Source organism: Felis catus, chromosome B3, assembly GCF_018350175.1.
Source record: "Felis catus isolate Fca126 chromosome B3, F.catus_Fca126_mat1.0, whole genome shotgun sequence".
In the NCBI taxonomy this organism is placed as follows: domain Eukaryota; kingdom Metazoa; phylum Chordata; class Mammalia; order Carnivora; family Felidae; genus Felis; species Felis catus.
Genome location: NC_058373.1, coordinates 112,985,316 through 113,007,156, shown reverse-complemented (window position 1 = coordinate 113,007,156; position 21,841 = coordinate 112,985,316). Strand labels below are relative to the sequence as shown.

The 21,841-nt window shown below is 38.9% G+C and overlaps 3 protein-coding genes across 21 annotated transcripts in view; 1 reads left to right on the top strand and 2 right to left on the bottom strand.

Annotated features, from left to right (window-relative positions):
• The window catches only part of PALS1 (protein associated with LIN7 1, MAGUK p55 family member), a 96,042-nt gene extending 81,863 nt beyond the window's left edge, over positions 1-14,179 (bottom strand). Inside the window, exon 1 of one of the 2 annotated variants that reach the window (XM_011283287.3) lies at positions 14,071-14,179. The gene's annotated coding sequence lies outside the window, so the exon portion shown is untranslated. Of the gene's footprint in view, positions 1-13,948 lie in introns of both variants that reach the window. The other variant, XM_011283288.3, reaches the window with a different exon arrangement.
• On the top strand, positions 11,773-17,540 carry LOC123386247 (translation initiation factor IF-2-like). The gene is made up of 4 exons (XM_045060670.1): positions 11,773-11,889; positions 13,345-13,448; positions 13,546-14,855; positions 15,583-17,540. The coding sequence occupies exons 1-3, from the start codon at positions 11,773-11,775 to the stop codon at positions 14,381-14,383; spliced, it is 1,059 nt and encodes a 352-aa protein (XP_044916605.1). The 3' UTR covers positions 14,384-14,855; positions 15,583-17,540.
• A 3,975-nt stretch (positions 17,541-21,515) lies between these two features.
• FAM71D (family with sequence similarity 71 member D) overlaps positions 21,516-21,841 on the bottom strand; it is a 34,967-nt gene continuing 34,641 nt past the window's right edge. For all 18 annotated transcript variants that reach the window (XM_045060089.1, XM_045060090.1, XM_019833156.3 and 15 more), the window contains one exon: positions 21,516-21,631. Coding sequence is in view for 2 of the 18 variants with exons in the window: in XM_019833156.3 (XP_019688715.1) it covers positions 21,609-21,631 (23 nt within the window). In the remaining 16 variants the exon portion in view is untranslated. The remainder of the gene's footprint in view (positions 21,632-21,841) is intronic.

Genomic DNA, 21,841 nt, shown 5'->3' with positions numbered 1-21,841 from the left:
AGAATAGAGAACCCAGCAATGGACCCACAAATGTATGGCCAACTAATCTTTGACAAATCAGGAAAGACTTTCCAATGGAATAAAAGGCAGTCTCTTCAGCAAGTAGTGCTGGGAAAACTGGACAGCGACATGCAGAAGAAAGAACCTGGACCACTTTCTTACACCATACACAAAAATAAACTCAAAATGGATGAAAGACCTAAATGTAAGACAGGAAGCCATCAAAATCCTCGAGAAAGCAGGCAAAAACCTCTCTGATCTTGGCTGTAGCAACTTCTTACTTAACACATCTCTGGAGGCAAAGGAAACAAATGCAAAAATGAACTACTGGGACCTAATCAAAATAAAAAGCTTCTGCACAGCGAAGGAAACAATCAGCAAAGCTAAAAGGCAATTGACACAATGGGAGAAGATATTTGAAAATGACATATCAGATAAAGGGTTAGTATCCAAAATCTATAAAGAACTTACCAAACTCAACACCCAAAAAACAAATAACCCAGTGAAGAAACGGGCAAAAGACATGAATAGACACTTCTCCAAAGAAGACATCCAGATGGCCGACACATGAAAAAATGCTCAACATCACTCATCATCAGGGAAATACAAATCAAAACCACAATGAGATACCACCTCACACCTGTCAGAATGCCTAACATTAACAACTCAGGCAACAACAGATGTTGGGGAGGATGCAGAGAAAGAAGATCTCTTTTGCATTGCTGCTGGGAATGCAAGCTAGTGCAGCCACTATGGAAAACAGTGTGGAGGTTCCTCAAAAAATTAAAAATAGAACTACCTTACAACCCAGCAAGTGCACTACTAGGTATTTATCCAACGGATACAGGTGTGCTGTTTCGAAGGGACATATGCACTCCGATGTTTATAGCAGTACTATCAACAATAGCCAAGGTATGGAAAGAGCCCAAATGTCCATCAATGGATGAATAGATAAAGAAGATGTGGTACATGTACATATATATACAATGGAGTATTACTCGGCAATCAAAAAGAATGAAATCTTGCCATTTGCAACTGCATGGATGTAACTGGAGGGTATTATGCTAAGCGAAATTAGTCAGAGAAAGACAAATATCATAACTTCACTCATATGAGGACTTTAAGAGACAAAACAGATGAACATAAGGGAAGAGAAAGAAAAATAATATAAAAACAGGGAGGAGGACAAAACGTAAGAGACTCTTAAATATGGAGAACAGGGGCGCCTGGGTGGCGCAGTCGGTTAAGCGTCCGACTTCAGCCAGGTCACGATCTCGCGCTCCGTGAGTTCGAGCCCCGCGTCAGGCTCTGGGCTGATGGCTCAGAGCCTGGAGCCTGTTTCCGATTCTGTGTCTCCCTCTCTCTCTGCCCCTCCCCCGTTCATGCTCTGTCTCTCTCTGTCCCAAAAATAAATAAACGTTGAAAAAAAAAATTAAAAAAAAATATGGAGAACAAACAGAGGGTTACTGGAGGGGTTGTGGGAGGGGGGATGGGCTAAAGGGGCATTAAGGAATCTACTCCTGAAATCACTGTTGCACTATAGGCTAATTTGGATGTAAATTAAAAAAAAAAAAAAAAAACTTCTGATAGTGAAGGAAACAATCAACAAAACTAAAAGGCAGCCTACAGAATGGGAGAAGACATTTGCAAATAACATACCTGGTCAAGGGTTAGTATGCAAAATCTGTAAAGAACTTATGAAACTCAATTACTCCCCCCCAAAATAATAATCCAATGAATAGGCAAAAGACATGAACAGTTTTCCAAAGAATACAGATGGCTAACAGACATATGAAAAGACGCTCAACATCATCATCATCAGGGAAATACAAATTAAAACCATGATGAGATACCACCTCACACCTGTCAGAATGGCTAAAATTAACAACACGAGAAACAACAGGTGCTGGCAAGGATGCAGAGAAAGGGGAACAATCTTGCACTGTTGGTAGTAATGTAAACTGGTGTGGCCACTCCGGAGAACAGTATGGAGGTTCCTCAAAAAGCTAAAAATAGAACTACCCTTTAATCCAGCAATTCCACTATTAGGTATTTACTCAAAGGATACAAAAATACAGACTCAAAGGGGTACATGCACCCCAATATTTATAACAGCATTATCAACAATAGCCAAACTATAGACAGAGCCCAAATATACATCAACTGATGAAGAGATAATGTGGAATATATACACAATGGATATTACTCAGCCATCAAAAAGAATGAAATCTTGCCATTTGCAACGACGTAGATGGAGCTTGAATGTATTATGCTAAGTGAACTAAGTCAATCAGAGAAAGACAAATACCATATGATCTCACTCAAGCGAAATTTAAGAAACAACAAATCAACATATGGGAAAGGGGGAAGAAAACAGAAAAAACCACAAGAGACTTTTAATGATAGAGCACCATGGGTTGATGGAGGGAAAGTGGGTGGGAGATGGGCTAGATGGGTACTAAGGACAGCACTTGTGATGACCATTGGGTGTTGTATGTAAGTGATGAATCACTGAGTTCTATTCCCGAAACCAATATCGCACTATATGTTAACAAAATTTAAATTAATTGGTCCCTGGGTGGCTCAGTCAGTTAAGCAGCCGACTCTGGAATTCGGCTCAGGTCATGATCTCACAGTTCTTGAGTTTGAGTCCCACTTTGGGCTCTACACTGTCAGTGTAGAGCCTGCCTGGGACTCTCTCTCTCCTCTCTGCTCCTCTCCCATTCTCTCCCTCTCTCTCTCTCTAAGTAAATAAATAAGCAAAAAAAAAAAAAGTTCTCTCTTCCTCTCCCTCTGCCCCTCCCCCACTCACAAGCTTTCTCAAAAAAAAAAAATTGGGGTGCTTGGGTGGCTCAGTTGGTTAAGTGTCAGACTCTTGATTTTGGCTCAGGTCAAGATCTCTTGGTTGTGAGATCAAGCCCACAGGTTCTGTGCTGGGTGTGGAGCTGCTTAAGAGTCTCTCTCTCAGCCCCTCTCCCCAGCTCCTCTGTGCCAGTTCTCTCTCTTTAAAAAAAAAAAAAGGAAAAAAAGACAGTACACACAGGGGGAAAAAATTCAATGCCCTCCCCTTATCTGGTTAAAAAGCAGGCAGAGGGGCGCCTGGGTGGCTCAGTCGGTTAAGCGTCCGACTTCGGCTCAGGTCACGATCTCATGGTCCGTGAGTTTGAGCCCCGCGTCGGGCTCTGTGCTGACAGCTCAGAGCCTGGAGCCTGTTTTAGATTCTGTGTCTCCCTCTCTCTCTGCCCCTCCCCTGTTCATGCTCTCTCTCTGTCTCAAAAATAAATAAACGTTTAAAAATAAATAAATAAATAAATAAAAATAAAAAGCAGGCAGAAACTTCCCTTTGTAAAGGTACAAGGAAGAGGACTCAATCCTGGGAAATTACTCTCATCAATGGAGAAGGCACCAACTTCAATCTGTATAACAAACCTTACTAAAATAAACTTTATCTTCCATTAGTTTTCCCCACATACTTACCTTCCCACAATTTATATTCCTTAAAGGCCTAAACCTCTTTTCCTCTGTCTTGTCACTTTTCCACAATTTATTGCTCAGCCTCACTGTTTCTTTGGGACTTCAATTCTTTTCTATGAGGATCTCCATATGCACAGTTAGTAATAAGCCACTTTTCCTGTTAATCTGTCTTTTGTCACAGTGAACCTAAGAGGATAGAAAAAGGTTTGTCCTCCCCTACCACCCTCTGAATTGGGCACTGATACAATTCCATTCTGCAAATAAGAAGTCAGACTTTGATAAGTTAACATACCCAGAGTCACACACAGGACAAGAAGGTATCGCAGCATAACTCTGACTCTATAGCCTGAGTACTTAATCTATGCAAGGACTGTAACTACACTGTAATGCCTTTACACAGTAAAGGCCCTTGGAAAAGCAAGAAAAAGCCATTAGCAAATTTATCTGTTTATGTTTATATCTTTGTAGAAAGTTAATCAAGACTATGTGAAAGTTAGACACTGTCATTAAATACATTTATGGCCAACACAGGATATACGGAATTGCGTTTTGAATCTCAAATTCTATCAAGTTCCAGGGGGTGACTAGGTTAGAACAGTCTCTGATATTTATTAAACTCACAAGCAAGGCTAAAATTTAAACAAATAATAAAAGTGCAAACTGGTAACATGCATCTACTATGGGCCATATTAAGCAGTGAGATATCAAGATAACGACAATAGCTCCTAATCCTTAAGGAGCTTACAATTTACAGTTTCACTGTTCTTCACTTTAATTCAAGTACATTCAAACACTAAATCAAACATGGCATTCCTCAAAAAGATTTTCATCATACCAAAAAGACACTGTTAAAGTAAGTCTTAAGGCAGACTAAAATACAGGCAAAGTAGAAAAATCCAAGGTCTCTGGAGTCAAATAAACTGAATTCAACTCCTTGCTATCACTCACAATAAGACTTTGGATAAGACAGTTAATCTCTCTGAGCCTCTGTTTCTTCATTTGTAAAAGGGAGAATACTAATAAAAACCTTACAATGTAGCTGTTAATACTTAAAATATACACAAACGATATACATACTATATAACACATTAAGAGATGGGGCAAGAGATACTGTTCTAGGTAAGAGTTAGGGGAAAGCAAAAAGTACTGTGATTTAGCCAAATGAATTACTACTTTTACTATAAAGTTTAAGTGTAAAAGGATAAGGTATTATGTCTAAATGGTAAGGTATAAAAGGAACACTGTCCCTTCAAGATACCTACAAAGAATTATCAACTTTCCTTTCATAAACTCTTAAGTATCTGTTGATTACTTTTAAAGTGAATCATTATTTTGAAAAACATCTGTAGGGGCGACTGGCTCAGTCAGTTAAGCATCAGACTCTTGATTTTGGCTCAGGTCATGATCTCAAGGTTTGTAAAATTGAGCGCATGTCAGGCTCTACACTTACAACAGTGAGCCTGTTTGGGATTCTCTGTCTACCCCCAATAAATAAATAAACTTAGAAAGGAAAAAAAAATTTTTTTGAAAAATATCTGTAGGATATCTATATAGTGAATAGAATCACATGATGAATCACGTGATGAATCACGTGAGTTAGAGGTTTGAATTTGGGGTTCACGACCTAATTTCCATGAATCCCCTAATATTCTACGCCCAATAGTGTGTGTGTTACAAGTGAAGGGTCCAAAGAACCATCGGATTCACAAAACATTAATAATAGTTAAATTTACATGTCCAGTATTAATAAAGTGGAATTTATGCAATTTCAGTAAGGCAATTTAAGGAAACTCAATAGTTTGCTGCTAGAAGTATGTATTAATAAAATGAATCACACTGAAAAGGTTTGGCATTATCTAATAAACTGACAACATCTATACCTTATCATCCAATAATTTCATTCCTAATTATATACTTGGGAACATTATTGTCCAATAACTTTCTATAATAATGGAAAAATTCTACATCTACACTGTGCAAATAATAACATAGCCACTGGCCATATATGGCTACTGAGCACTTGAAATGTTGCTCCTGCAACAGAGGAACTGAATTTTTAATTTCAGTTAATTTACATTTAAATAGTCACATGCAGCTAGTGACTGCCATACTGGATACTGGAGAGCACAGCCCTAGAGAAACACATGTACTTATATACACCATGATGAATGTACAGAACACTCATAATATTCATCGCAACCAAAAACTAGAAACAACTCATAGGTCCACCAACAATAAAGTAATATGGTTAAATAAACTATGATATATTTAAATAAATTTGTAATTCTTAAACATTATAAACTCAATCCTTAAAGTCACATGCATACTATTGAGTTAATTCCATGATCCTGCTTCCAATTTTGAACAACTAATAAGTTCTCTTAAAACAATTTAATGTCGGACCACCTGGGTGGTTCAGTCAGTTTGAGCATCCTACCTTGGCTCAGGTCATGATCTCACAGTTCGTGTTTCAAGTCCCATGTCAGGCTCTCTGCTGTCAACACAGAGCCCGATTAGGATCCTCTTTCTCCCTCTCTCCCTGCCCCTCCCCTGCTCGTGCTCTCTCTCAAAAATAAACATTAGAAAAAAAAACCATAATTCAAAGCAATTTAGCTATAAACACAATTATTTCTAATCCTTATTCTAATAATTTCTAATATTTGGAATAACTTTAGATATACTACAAACTGTAAAAAACCTGAATCTCCTTAATTATTTAATATCTGTTGATCACAAAGCATTACACAGCAACAAAATTGGAGGAGGAGAGGCAAATACTTATTAAGTATCTACCACCTGTCAGAATATTTTGCTCAGGGCCTTCAATACCTTATTTTAATCTTTTTAATCATCTTCTGAGGCAGCTACATGTTACAGACAAGGAAAGTGAGAGCCTGGCTGGGAATTACAGCATGGACTAATTTCCCAACTAAGCTCATCCTAATGCTCTTACCACTACATTACTACAATTATTTTCATTTCTCCTGCTGACTTTTTGCCCAAAACAAAAGTAGGCAAAGTAAAACCACAGGTCAAGTCAGGCAAACTCGGTTTTTATAAAGTTTTACTGGAACATTCACTTCTTTGGCTGCCTTTACACTGCAACAGCAGAGTTGAGTACTTGCAATAGAAATGATATGGCCCCCAAAGCTTAAGTATTTACTATCTTGGCCCTTTACAGAAAGTTGTCAACCCTTGTCTTAAAGGATCAAAATTGCCAAGAACCTTAGAAGGCCTCAAAACTTCAATGTTCAGGGTCTTGGGACAACTAGTAAACTAAAAAGAAAACTTTAAAATTATATGAGACAGAGGCCACAATGCTTGAATTGTATGATTAAATCATATAAGCCCAAACTTATAAACATGTTGAAATTAAACAGCTTGATTATGAAATTACTGAAACTTTATTTTCATAATGAAGATTTAGTTTGAACTGATGGAGGAAAAACTTCACAATTCCAAATGTTAAAATGAACATGCATCTTTTTACCATATACCCAAAATTTGCATGAAGGAACATCTTCAGTACAGCAAAAAAGAGCTTTTTTCTTACAGGTAACTTATATTTCACTTCATATTTTTTATTTAATACATCGCTACATTCATTCTACACTAAGACAAACATTTATGTGATTTCTCAAAGGTCTGTGGTTGATTTTCTGATGTGAGGAAAGAGGCTGGGTTTTTGTTGTTTTTTAAAATTCCCATTGCTTTTGGGGTGCCTGGGTGGCTCAGTCGGTTGAGCATCTGACTTCAGCTTAGGTCATGATCTAACGGATCATGAGTTTGAGCCCGCGTCAGGCTCTGTGCTGACAGCTCAGAGACTGGAGCCTACTTCAGATTCTATGTCTCCCTCTCTCTGTCCTTCCCCTGCTCACATGCTCTGTCTCTCAAAAATAAACAAACATTAAAAAAAAAAAATTAAAATTCCCATTGCTTTTATTCCAAGTAAAAATCTTCTAATTAAATAATTTCATCTTCATTTCAAATTTACTTCAGCATTCAAATAAATTTAAACAGCTTTCCTAAATTAGCATGAGAAGTATTTGATTACAATGATACAAATATTTTCTTCCTTCATTTAGTAATTTTAGACAAGAGTCCTGCAGTGGTAAACTACAATGTACAAACTCCAGTATAGACCAAGAAAACTTAAGTCCTACCAACATGTAAAATGTACATAACTATTAAGGAATATCTTGACTCCTCTGCCTTTATAAACACTTTACTCGCAGGGCACCTGCGTGGCTCAACTGGTTAAGTATCCAACTTCAGCTCAGGTCATGATCTCATGGTTCATGGGTTAGAGCTCCAGAGCCCGGAGCCTGCTTCAGATTCTGTGTCTCCCTCTCTCTCTGTCCCTTCCCTGCTCGCACTGTCTCTGTCTTGCTCTCCCAAAAATAAATATACGTTAAAAAAAAAAACAACAACAACACTTCACTCACAAAATTAAAAAAAAAATTTTTTTAATGTTTATTTATTTTTGACAGAGAGAGAGAGAGAGAGAGAGAGAGAGAAAGAGACAGAGCATGAGCGGGGGAGGGGCAGAGAGAGAGGGAGACACAGAATCTGAAGCAGGCTCCAGGCTCTGAGCTGTCAGCACAGAGCCCGACATGGGGCTTGAACTCACAGACCGCGAGATCATGACCTGAGTCCGACACTCAACTGACTGAGCCACCCAGGCACCCCTCTCACAAAATCTTATATTCAGTTTCCTTCTTCATCGTTAAGAATAAATGCTAATGTATACAAGTCAAAGAAAAATAACCCAAAATTACTTTTATTTGAAACACCTCCAGAGCTTTCCTAGAAATATGCAAGGCTAGTTCAACATTTGAAAATTGCTTAGTGTAAGTCACCATATTAACAGATTTCAGAAAAGATACCCACATGATTACCTCAACAGATACAGAAAAGGCATTTGACAAAATTCAACATCTACTCATGAAAAAACCCCAGGCAACCTCAGAGAAAATTTCCTTAACTTGATTTAGAGAATCTATGAAATTATCTACAGCTAACATCATATTTAAAGGTGAAAGACTGAATGATCTCCCTTTAAGACTGTAAACAAAGCAAAGATGTTTCCTTTCATCACTCCTATTCAAACATCTCATTAGAATGTGAGATGTGCAGTAAGTGCAATAAATCAAAAAAAGAAAAGGCATCAGATTAGAAAGAAACAGTTCTTTATTCACAGATGACATGACTGTCTACTTAGAAAACCCCAGGAAATCCACCAAAAAACAAACACCCCTAGAACTAATGAATGAGTCTGGTAAAAACTGACAGTACAAAGTCAATACAAAAAAAATCTATTATATTTCTATATACTAGCAATGATCAATTAGAACCCATGCTTTTTTAAAAAATCATTTATAATAGGGCCAAAAAATTGAAATACTTAAGTATAGATTTAATCAAGTACTTACTTACAGGATTTATATGTTGAAAACTACAAAACATATATGAAAGGAAGACCTAGGTAAATGGAGAAAAATACTATGTTCTTACTGGAAAAACTCAATTTTGTTAAGATATCAATCATCCTTGTTTATCTATAAAACACAATCCCAATCAAAATCCTAGCATATTTTTTTTGTGTGGATATTAACAAGAGGATCCTAATATTTATATGGAAAGGCAAAAGAACTAAAATAACTAAAACAATTTTTAAAAATGAATAAATATGGGAGAACTCACATTACCTGATTTCAAGATTTGTTTTAAAACTATAGTAATCAAGACATTGTGATATTGGTAATGGATAGACAAACAGATCAATGAAACACAAGAGTCTAGAAATAGGCCCATAAAAATGTAGTCAAATGTTTTTTGACCAAGAGACAAAGGCAATTCAATGGAGAAAGGATATAGTCTTTTCAACAAATGGTCATGGAACAACTGGACAAATAAATGAAACTCAACCCTAAATTCTCTTTATGTAAAAATTAACTCAAAAAGGAAAACGGATCTAAATTTAATATACATAAAACTATAAAACTTGAAAACAGGAAAAACCTTTGTGACATTGGGTTAGACAGAGTGCTTATATACAATGCCAAGAGATACACATACACACACACAAATACTGATACTTTGCACTTCATCAAAATGTAAAACCTGTTTTCAAAAAGCATGGTTATGAGAATGGAAAAGGCAAGCCACAAACTGGCAGAAAAATCACTGCAAATCACCTGTTTGACAAAGGACCATGAAAAACTCAAAACTCATTAGGAAAGTCCAATTTGGGGACAGCACAATCAGGATAGGGCCAGAGGGGAACAGAGGATCCGAAGCCGGCTCTGCGCTGACGGGCTGACAACAATGAGCCCGATGTGGGGCTGGAACTCACAAACTGGGAGATCACAACCTGAGCTGAAATCAGATGCTCAACCAACTGAGCCACCCATGTGCCCAAGAAAATCCAATTTTAAAATGGGCAAAAGATTTTGCTTCACCAGAAGAAGATACACAGATGATAAATAAGCATATGAAAAGATGTTCAACATATTAGTCACAAGAAAATGCAAATAAAAACCACAATGAGATAAGGCTACAAACCTATCAGAATGTAAAGGTAAAAAATCTGACCATACATAGTGATGAGGATGTAAAGTAACTGGAACATTCTTCACACGTTGCTGGTAGGAACACAAAGTGGTTCAGGCTCTTTGGAAAAGTATGCTGTGTAACAAATTACCAAAGACTTAGTGGCTTAAAACAACACAAATTTATTATTTTCCAGTTCTTTTCGTTAAAAATCTGAGATAGGTCTCCCTGGGCTATAATCAAGATGCTGGCAAAGCTGTGTTCTGTTAATCCATTTCCTAGCCTTTTCCAACTTCTAAAGACCACATTCCTTTAGTTTATGACTGACTCCTCTCTCCATCCTCAAAACCAAGAACTCTTCATCTATCCCTCTGGTGCTGCTTCTGTTTTACATCCTTTTTTTTTTTTTCTTACTATACTGCTTCTCTCTCCCTTTTATTTATTTATTTATTTTAATTTTTTTTTTCAACGTTTATTTATTTTTGGGACAGAGAGAGACAGAGCATGAACAGGGGAGGGGCAGAGAGAGAGGGAGACAGAGAATCAGAAGCAGGCTCCAGGCTCTGAGCCATCAGCCCAGAGCCCGATGCGGGGCTCGAACTCACGGACCGCGAGATCGTGACCTGGCTGAAGTCGGACGCTTAACCGACTGCGCCACCCAGGCGCCCCTCTCTCTCCCTTTTAAAGAGCACTTTCATGATACATCGGATCTACCTAGACAATCCAGGATAACCTCCCTATTTTAAAGTCAACTGATTAGCAACCTTAATTCCACTGCAACTTTATTTTCCCTTTACCGCGTAACCTAATTTATTCACAGGTTCTAGGGATTAAGCTATCTTTGTGGGCCATTATTCTGCCTACCACACACTGGTTTTTAAGTTTAAACACACACTTACCATATGACCCAGAAAGGAAGACTTATGTTCACACAAAAACTGTTCCTAGAGATTTATAGCAGCTTTCTCATGGTTAAAAAAGTCTTTTTAATTTAAAAAAACTAACTCAAATATCCTTCAACTGGCAAATAAGCTAACTGTGGTAAATCCATACAATGGAATACTACATTCAGCAGTAAAACAGAAGGAATTGCTGATAGCCTCACAACATGGATGAATACCCAACTATATTATGCTAAGTGAAAGAAACAAGACTCAAAAGGCTAAATAAATACTAATTGATTCCGTTTATATAATAGTCTAGAAAAGACATACTCCAGGGGAAGACAACAGGTCATTAATTGCCAAGGGTTACAGGTGAAAGAAGGGTTGATTACAGAAGAGCAGCTTAAGGGAATTTTGGGTGCTGGATCTGTACCCGATTTTGGTAGTCACACAGCTCTATGCATTTGTCAAAACAATTGTCCAAGAAAAAGCATTAATTTCATTTCATGTAAATTAAAAACAAAGTTAAAATCTTTTTTTTTTTTAACTTTTTTTTTTCAACGTTTATTTATTTTTGGGACAGAGAGCGACAGAGCACGAACGGGGGAGGGGCAGAGAGAGAGGGAGACACAGAATCGGAAACAGGCTCCAGGCTCTGAGCCATCAGCCCAGAGCCTGACGCGGGGCTCGAACTCACGGACCGCGAGATGGTGACCTGGCTGAAGTCGGACGCTTAACCGACTGCGCCACCCAGGCGCCCCTAAAATCTTTTTAAAACAAAGAAAACAAAACATCATTTATCAGATTGGCATAAAATTAATTATCTGACCATGCCACCTAACAATTCCAAGTGCGGGCAAGGATGACTTGTATACTGTTGGCAGTAATGCAAATTGTTACAACTTTAGAGGATAATGTGATAGCAGCTAGCAAAGCTGAAAATGCGCATCAACCTATGGCCCAGCAATTCCACCTACAGGTAGGTATACTTTCTAGGGAAACCCTCATACATGTGCTTGAGGAAACATGCACAAAGATACTCACTAAACATTGTTTAAAATACTGAAAATCTAAAAACAAAATAATTGAAAAACTGAAAGCAGTAAAGTAATTGCATTCAGCGGTTATTTAAAAAAAGAAAAGAAATGCAGGAAGATTCAATCGTGCTAGCTACATATATGATTTTGAGAAGAATAGTTTACTGGTTTGTTTATCTAACAATAGTATATAGTGAAAAGAGCACTGTACTTGGAATCTGGAGACAAGTATTCAGCATTTAGTTTCAACTTTGCCACTAATAAGCAGTCAAACTATGGACTCCTTAACTCTATAAACCTCACTTTCCTTTTCCTAGAAAATGAAGACGTTAAGCTATACAACACTAAGATTATTTCCAACTCAAGAATTCTATGATTCAATAAATATATAATCAAGAATTATAAAGAATCTATGTTGAGAAACTATTTTTTCTCAGACACCCTGAAATCAGAAACTATCAGAGAAACAGAACATCTTAGTATATTGATACATAAAATGGACCGAATTTCCTGGTTTGTGATGAACTTTTTAATCAAGATCATAATTTATAAAGAGCATATAAACCGCAAAACCCACCATACTGACTTGGGTCACCCTCAGGTAAAATTCTCCCATTTTAATATTCTAAATCAAGTTAATATTATTAATGAGTCCATCTTTACTTGTCAAGTTCAGGTCTGTCTACCAAAAGTCATTTAGATACATGATAAAAATTATTTTTTTAAAAAAGATAAAATAACGAATTGCTTTTCGTATTTTTGCCTGTTCATCTATAAAGATCTTACATTATAATTTAATAGCTTCAGCCTACTACAATAGTTTAAAGAGCCTTTTAAAGTTTATTATGCCATGTCCACAGGGAACTAGTGAAAAAAAAAAAAAAACCACACACGCACACACACAGTAGTTCATAATTCAAAAAAAGCTTACTTAACAATTTCATTACCACCAATATTTAAACATCAAAGACACCAATAACCACATGTCATTTGCTCCTACTGCAGAATTTAATAGGTTATTAACTTCTGGTATATTCCAAAGGCATAATTAGGATACTATTATTAAAGTATGAGATTACTTTTTTAAAAATCAGAAATATTAACACCTTTTACCTTGTCAAGAAAATCAGTATTTCAAAAGTCCTGTTCTATGGGCTTTCCAAATCTAAATTCTTACAATTCTAAACAAGGAGATAAAACACACACATACTTCTAAAAACCTAGCTATCAGATTTTAATTTTAGCGCCACTGCCAAGAAACACCTTCCGACCGAAACCTAAATTCCGTACACATTACTGTATGCCAATCAACTAAACAGAAGGTGAGTTGTTATTATTATTAGGAAGTTACATAATTTGCACCAAAGATTATTTAAAGCGTCTTTCATTAAATGAAGGTTACAACAATTTACAGGCTTCAAAGTTCACCTTGCAAACTTGAAGTAAATTATCAGAAACCATTAACGACATTAGGGTTTTCTTTAAAAGTGGACACAAGGAAGTAGGAACTGTTTATTTGTTTAAAGAACGCAAAGAGCAGCCGAATACCAGGAGCTGAGTCAGGCAGAGGAACGCTGACTACATTCCGTCTTCTAAAGGAAAGTGTTCGCCCCGCCGATCTCCCCTTCCCGCTTTAGGGGGAGTCCCAGGAGTCGCGAACTCGGGGGCGGGGGCGCAGAGAAGAGGGGACTCCCTGCTGTGCCTCCGGCGTCTCGGGCCGAGCAGGCAGGAGCCCCCGCCAGGGTGGTCCCACGCCAAGGCAGAGGGAGCGGGCAGGGCCTGCCAGCGTTCCCCCCGGGGGACAAAGGTTGGGCTCACGCCCTGCGCCGCCAGCCCGCGGCTCCCGCCGCCTGGAGACGCCAGCAGAGCAGCCGCCGGTCCCGCCCGGGCAGTGCGAGCGGCGGGTGGGGGAGGGGACAAGCCCCGCCGCCCCTCCCCCGACGCGCTCCCGGGGACCTGTTGATTAAGATCTCTACACAGAGCCGCCGCTGGTCCTCTTACCTCTGCGCCACGGCGGCCGGCGATCCTCCCGCCCCGGCCGCTCCCACACACTGCACAAACGACAGCTTCCCTGCGGCACTTAAAATACCGGATAAAGAACCCAGAAACTCCCGATTCCCCACCTCACAATCCTTAGACCCCGCCTGCGCCCCACCGCCAGTCGCCGCCGTCACCGCCGCCACCGCCGCCAGCAACTCCGCCTCGAGACCGCGCGAGACCGGCCCCCGCGGCCGCCGCGAGACCGCGCACGCGCCCCCGGCACGCTGGCGCAGCGGGCGCGCCTATCCCAGTTCCCTCCTCGGCGCGCCCCGCCCGCTGTTAGGCCCGGAGGCTGGCGCGGTTCGCCCAATCCCGCGCCGGCGTGGAGGGAGGGCCCACTCGTTGGTCCGCCCCGCAGCCCCGAGCCGTGGGTCGCGCGCACTCGCGCGCCTCTAAGTGAGACGCGAGCTGCTTTTTGCTCGTCCGCGTGAGGCGACCGATTCGAGATTGAGCCGCCCGGCCGAGCCGTGTGGGGACGTGAGATTTCCCTGAGACTTAGTCCGACGCGGGCTGTAGTCGGGAGAGCCCTTGACCTTAGTCTCCCTGACTGCCCGTCAGTCAGCTCCTGAAGCAAATCTGATTCCCGTTGAGGCAACTCCAGTGTTCTGTGAGGCACGTCACACAATCTAACATTTGTTTAAAGAACCATGACATACTTAAACACCTGGATATGTGTAGCGTCCCACAGAATTCTCTGTTACGGCAGAAAACTCCAAAAAGCTAGCAGCTAGGACCGAGTTCTGAAAAACGGAAAGGAAGAAGGGCCACAGCTGTTTCACAAAACTCGAGTGAATGCATTAGTTACCTGGGCCACCCCGTATGCAGTGCAAGGAAATCCACAAAAAGTCTCCAGGACTCCTTAGAAACGGTTAGTCACATCCAAAAAGGAAATAAAAAAGGCGTGTATGTGACCTATTTTCTCTTAAATGCGTAAAGTAAATAATAATTCAAGAAGCTTCTTCTAAGCTCCTCAGTGAGTTCTTCCTCTGGCACAGGGTTTCCCAGTCTTAGCGCTATTGAATTTGGACCAGCTAATTTGTCATGGGGGCTGTTCGGTGCATTGTAGGGTGTTTAGCAGCATCCCTGGTCTCTCCCTATTGGGTGCCAGTAGTACCACTACCCCCATTGGTGACCAGCAAAATGTCTCTAGACGTTGCCAAAGGTCCTCTGGTGGCAAAATCGCCTGCAGTTAAGAACCACTGATCTACCTGTTCAGAGAAATGGCCCCTTAGGAAGATAGTCACTCTTTACCCATATCTTCCAATTGCCTGGCCCCAAGCAGGTTTACAAAACACCACCGCCCAAATGAACCCTCCAGCTACCTAGCCTTGCTTCACCAGCTGCTTGGACTCTGTCACAGGACCCCACCCTAATAGAATGGTGATCACTATCTGTGTGAGAGAGCAGCTACTGATCTCAAAATATGGGGAAATACCTTTCTAAAGTGCTTTCCAAATATTATTTTTACTTCCTAAAGGTATTTTCGTTTTAAAAGAGGGTGGACCCAATGGCAGATTAAAAAAAAAATGTATTCTCTGCTAAATATTACATTCCCAGAATCCCCAAATCATTCAAATTACTATCCTTGTGTGCAGAAGAAGAAGAAGAAGAAAAAGAAGAAGAAGAAGAAGAAGAAGAAGAAGAAGAAGAAGAAGAAGAAAAGGTATAGAAAGTGGAGGTAAGGTGATTCTATTTGAGTTGTAGTTTTGATGATAACTAGTTCTGTGATTTGATGATAACTACTTCTGGGATACATGACAAGATTCCTGGGCCTAAATTTTCTCATCTGTAATATGTTTCTTGTTTCCGGGTCTTGTTTGTTTGGTTTTAGATTTAAAATTCTGGTAGCCTCTGTATATGGAATGTAACATGGATGGCTTAGGGGGCTAGAAAATATAGTATTCATCCTTAAAAAAGAATGAAATGGGTAATCTGTGGTTTAAAACCTCAAAAGAGTCATTCATTCTTGTCATAGGGAAGTTCACCCACTGAATCACTCTGGCAAATTTGTAACTAAGTATTTTGGGTGAAGTAGTAAAAGGCAAACTGTAAAGTCAAGTGTACAGTGGAAAGTAATGGCAGCAAATACCCTTCTGCCTTCCTTATTTTGGCATCTGCCAACAGCCTCTGTTATATGTTTATATGATATGTTATACTATTTTATTTCATTAAAGTCTTGAGGAAATATGTTAATATTTCATTTCAGACATTTGCAACAGATCTGAAATCTCAATTTTCAAGATTCTACCATTCACCATTATATGGGAAATCCTTAACTAAAGGATATAATCAATATCCCTCTGGTTTTCTTACCTCTAGGCACTAGTGAAAGCTGTTTCCATAACTGAGTTGGCAGCCTAATCTCTATAATTGTATGAACCAGAGATCAGAAATAATGTAAACTAAAAGAATACTCACTGATTCATGTATGTTATGAAATAAGCAATTAGTAGGTGAGTTCATTATTAACTACATATATTTAAAAAGTATAAAATAGCCAAAAAAAGCAAACCAACAGGGGTGCCTGGGTGGCTCAGTTGGTTAAGCATCTGACTTCAGCTCAGGTCATGATCTCATGGTCTGTGGATTGGAGCCCCATGTCAGGTTCTGTGCTGACAGCTTGGAGCCTGGAGCCTGCTTTGGATTCTGTATCTCCCTCTCTCTCTCTGCCCCTCCCTACCACCCCGTGCATTTGCGTGCGCACTCTCTGTCTGTTCTCTCTCAAAAATAAATAAACATTTAAAAAGTTAAAGAACGCAAACCAACAAGCCCTGAAGTTTTTGAATTTCATTATGTTTAGTTATTATTTTGATGTGTTTCTTCACCTTTCATCTAGCTAAAAAAATTATGTCTCTAAGCTAAAAGCATTATGCAGTTGTTGCCATGCGGAATGAGAGGTCCCACTGTCTAAGGTTAGCGGCAGTATTATTTAATACAGGTCAGTATCATTCAACTCAAATAGCTTTACTATTCACACATTAATTCAAAAAATATATACTGATACTTGCTGTACTGTAAGGAATTAAAACGTGACAGTTCTCATCCGGGAGGAATTAACAGGCAGCTTGGGAAAGGGACAAGACAATCCCATATAGATAAAATACATTAGGAAAGTATGGCAAATGAAAATAAGGTGTTCTGTGGACTCAAAGGTAAAGTCTTATACTATGTAATGATGGGTGACAAAGAAAGGAATAGAGAATAAACTATTATGAAAATACCTTCAATAATAGAAAAACCAAGGTCTTGTACATGACTTTAAAAAGATGAGTAAAAAACGTTTATCAATTTAAATAGGTGAAGTACGCAAAGAAAAGTATGGGCTTATTATGGGAACAACAAGTATCAACCATAATTTCAGGGTAAGATATTCAGTATTTAGGATGTGAGTCATTTATCACACTTTCATTTGTACCTTACTGGATGGTTCTGTGCCAGGCTGGGGATGAGTAGACACATAAAACATGGTCCTGGAAAAATTTTATTTTGAAGAGAGGAGGTAGACAAATTCGGAGCTTTGAAAAAAAATTTTTTAATTTATTTATTTTGAGAGAGAGGGATAGAGAAATCCCAAACAGGCTCTGCACCGTCAGCACAGAGCCCCATATGAGGCTCAAACCCACGAACCACGAGATCTTGACCTGAGCGGAAATCAAGAGTGAGACACTTAACCAACTGAGCCAACCCCTTGGAAATTTTTTAAATGAAGGAAAGATCAAGACTTAATGCCAAGAGAAAGGAAATCAAGTTTGTTCTCTTTGAAAATAGCTATAAAAATTTCCCATATCTTTTCCTCACTAAGCTCCCAATCAAATCTCTATTTTGTCTGTACAACAAATCTTTGCTGCTGCTTTAATTCATATCTATATGTGAATATCTGTGACTGGGAATGGGATGTTATCTGTGCTGAACTCCAGAGTTGAACTTAAATGCCTCTTTTATCCTCTCTTGGACTGACTCTGAGCTTTAACTCCACCACTGCTTCAAAATAACCTTTGTCAAAGTCATTAATTAGAGCCACTTTGTTAAATGCAAATGTTAATGTTTGGTTCTCATCTTACTTTGACTTGCCAGCAGCATTGGATGCCACTGAGCATTTTCTCCATTTTATCCTCTGGGCTCTTGAAAAGAGCTTCTCTTCCTACCCACTGGAACCTCCTCCTCATCTCCTTTGCTGGTTCTTTATCTCCCTGAATGCTTAAAATTGGAGTGTCCCAAGATTCTAACATTCAGTGTTTACTTCCTCTCTGCCTGGCTTTCAATCCCAGCTCTACCACTTGCTGACCGTTTGATCAAAAGAAAATAATTTCTCCAAGATTCAGTTTCCTCATTTATAAATTAAGGATCATGAAAGTAGCTACCTACTACAGTGGTTGTAAAGACTGAATATATATGTAAAGTGCTTATAACAGTGTTCTACACTGAATGCATTAATCATTTGTCCTTATTCTTATCATATTCTTCATCGTTCACTCCCTACATGATTTCATCTGATATCATGGCTTTAAATTCCATCTATACACTGTCAATTTTTTTTTTAAGTTTATTTCTGTTGAGAGAGAAAGAGAGGGAGGGGTGGAGAGAGAGATGGAGAGAGAGAGAATCCCAAGCAGGCTCCACGGTGCCTGATGCAGGGCTCAAACTCAGAAACTTTGAGATCATGACCTGAGCCAAAGTCAGACACTTAACTGACTGAGCCAACCAGGTGACCCTACACTGTCAATTTTAAATTGATCTCTAGTCTGAACTTCTGCTGCAAACTCCAGAATCATGTATTCAACTGTTGGCTCAACATTGCCATTAGAATTTCTAATGAGCATTACAAATTTAACATGTCAGAACTTTTTTAGGAATAACTTCTGTCTAAAGATGATTGTTTTTGTTCCTAAGTGGTCCTCTGTGTGGTGAAGAAGGGAGAGAGTATGGCAAATGCAAAAAGAAAAAGGAAAAGAAAACTATTTGCTCTTTACCACCTCCTCCTATGCTTCATGGTTGATTTTAACTACTATAATAATCCTTCATTTATTTATTTATTTTTTAAACGTTTATTTATTTTTGAGACAGAGAAAGACAGAGCATGAACAGGGGAGGGGCAGAGAGAGAGGGAGACACAGAATCTGAAACAGGCTCCAGGCTCTGAGCTGTCAGCACAGAGCCCGATGTGGGACTCAAACTCACGGACTGTGAGATCATGACCTGAGCCGAAGTCGGACGCTTAACCGACCGAGCCACCCAGGCGCCTCAATAATCCCTCATTTAATTAATACAGCTGAGAATTAGAAGGCAGAAAGCTCCTTCAAAAGTCAAAATTGAAGTTGCACTTCACTTTTATTCCTGAACTGACAGAAGTCTCTGACAAGCTTAGATATCTTTTTTCTAACATCTAAGTGATTATAAGGTCTTATTATATGTGTGATTCTTTAATGGATGTGTCAGTTCAAAGCAGACATACCCCTGCCATGAGACAGGGTCAAGGAAGTCAGTCGGAGGAACAGTTTCTGATGGAAATTACAGATCAGATAAAGGAGGTAATTCTAACTAGGAATTTGCAAAAACTCAGTGGAAACAGATATCTGGGATTTACAAACTTTTTTCCTCATCAAAAAATCCAAATCTTTAGAAGGTAAAATCCATTCAGTGGTTGTAAGGGGTGAGAGTAGGCTGGGGTGGGAGTTGGGGGGGGGCGTGGTTAATTGCAAATGGTACAAGGAAAGTGGTTCATTTAAATGAAAACATTTAGGGGCACCTGGGTGACTCAGTTGATTGAGCATCTGACTCTTGATTTCAGCTCAGGTCATGAACTCATAGAGAGAGACAGAGACGCAGAATCTGAAGCAGGATCCAGGCTCTGAGCTGTCAACACAGAGCTTTACGCGGGGCTCCAACCCACAAGCGGTCAGATCATGACGTGAGCCGAAGTCAGATGCTCAACTGACTGAGCCACCCAGGCACCCCTTCTATTTCATTCTTGATTGTGGAAATGGGAAAGAAATGCCTTTTACCTCTGGAGCAAAGATAAGAGGAAGAGTAATTCCCTGGGATTGTGAGCCGAGGGGAATGGAAAGAGGATTTTCCTGTCCAATAGAAATGTAATGTTAGCACATATGTAATTTTGTGAGATATTATTTAGTAGCTAATGAAGAAAGTAAAAGGAAGCATGAAATTAATTTATAAGTTTTAACCTGATATATCCAAAATACTGTAATTTAAACACATAATGAATATAATTATTGAGATATTTTCTTATTTTTTTTGTACTAAGTCTTCAAAATCTGATGTATATCATATACTGAAAATATATCTCAATTCAGGTGCTAAATTTTCAACAGTTAAAGTGAAAAAATGTAGCCGTACCAAAACAATAAATTTATGTTTAATGAAAAAAATTCTATGCTGCTTCAGCTTTTAAATTTAAATTTAATTACAATTAAAAGAAATTTAAAATTAAGTTTCTCAGTTGCACTAGCCACATTTCAAGTGCTCAGTGGCCACATAGACCCAGTTGCTACCATACTGGACCATATAGTTCTAGAGATTTGTCTGTGGGACAAGAAGGAGAAAATGGAGGTGAGACATATTCCTTGTTGCGACTCAGGACACAGTAGAAATACCAGTACAATTTGTGTGAAATTTGAGAGAGAGAGAGAAAGAGAGAGAGAGATCTTCTATGTATATATCTTTTTTCCCCAGCTACATGATTTTGAACAAGTAACTTGGGTAAGCTCTACTTTCACCACCTATCTATAAAAGAGAAAAGTAATAATACCCCTTTAGATTGTGAAGATTGAGAAAGCATGCAAAGCACATTGTAGAATGACTGGCAGCTTTTTGAAAAGGAGTAAGTGGTGGCTTTTAAAAATCCAAACTATTCTTCGGATAGGGACTGTATGTAATTCTTTTTCTATATTTAAAAGCATAGGAGTTTTAGGGGTGCCTGGATGACTCAGCTGGTTAAGCATCCAGCTCTTGATTTCAGCTCAGGTCATGATCTCATGGTTCATGGGACTGAGCCCCACATTGGGCCCTGTGCTGATAGCATGGAGCCTGCTTGGGATTCTTTTGCCCTCTCCTGTGACCCTCCCCTGTTGTGTATTTGTGCGTGTGCACTCTCTCTCTCTCTCAAAATAAATAAACTTTTTTCTTTTTTTTAAGTATAGGAGTTTTAAAAAACCTGTTTGGAAGTGGCACTCATTGATTCAGCAAATACTGTCTCTCAGGCCATGTGCTCAACACTTAGAACACAAAGACTTAAAGACCATGGTCCCCCTTCAAGGACCTCATAGTGCTTAATGTTAGAAACAACACAGAGTTGGGCTAATGTCCAAGTGAGAAAAGTAAAACCAAAGAGAATAACAAATTTAACCAATAACTCCAAAGCAAAGAAGCCCTATAGATAAAAATTGAGTTTATAATTTGAAAACCTTAATAGTTCTGTATGTTTCTCTACTTTTCCTTTAAAACTGATATCCCCAATTATAATGATCAAGATGTAAGAAATTAGATTGGCATGGATTTAAATACTTAATGATTGATTAGTAGTAGCCTTTATTTCTGCCACATGGAAGACACTGCCTTGTTTTTCTCTTCTGTTGGTTATTATTTCTTGAGTTGTTCTTATTTTTTAGTTTAGTAGTTTGTATTTATCTGCCAAAAAGATGGAAAAGTCAGTTCAATTCAAAGGTCTAAAACACAAAATATTTTTAAAGTTATTACTGTTAAGTGTAAAACATTAAAAAACTAAATATAAGTAAAATAAGTGATTGAAATAAGTAAAATTGCATTTTTAATATAGCTTCTCTTCTTAATCTAACAGTAAAGATCCTTTGGACAGATAAGATCTCATTTTTTAAATCT

Coding starts and splice junctions, on each gene's coding strand:
- LOC123386247 (XM_045060670.1), top strand. CDS start 11,773: ATGACTTGTATACTGTTGGCAGTAATGCAAATTGTTACAACTTTAGAG. Junction 11,890..13,344: donor CCCAGCAATTCCACCTACAG/GTAGGTATACTT, acceptor CATTAAATGAAG/GTTACAACAATTTACAGGCT. Junction 13,449..13,545: donor TTAAAAGTGGACACAAGGAA/GTAGGAACTGTT, acceptor CGTCTTCTAAAG/GAAAGTGTTCGCCCCGCCGA.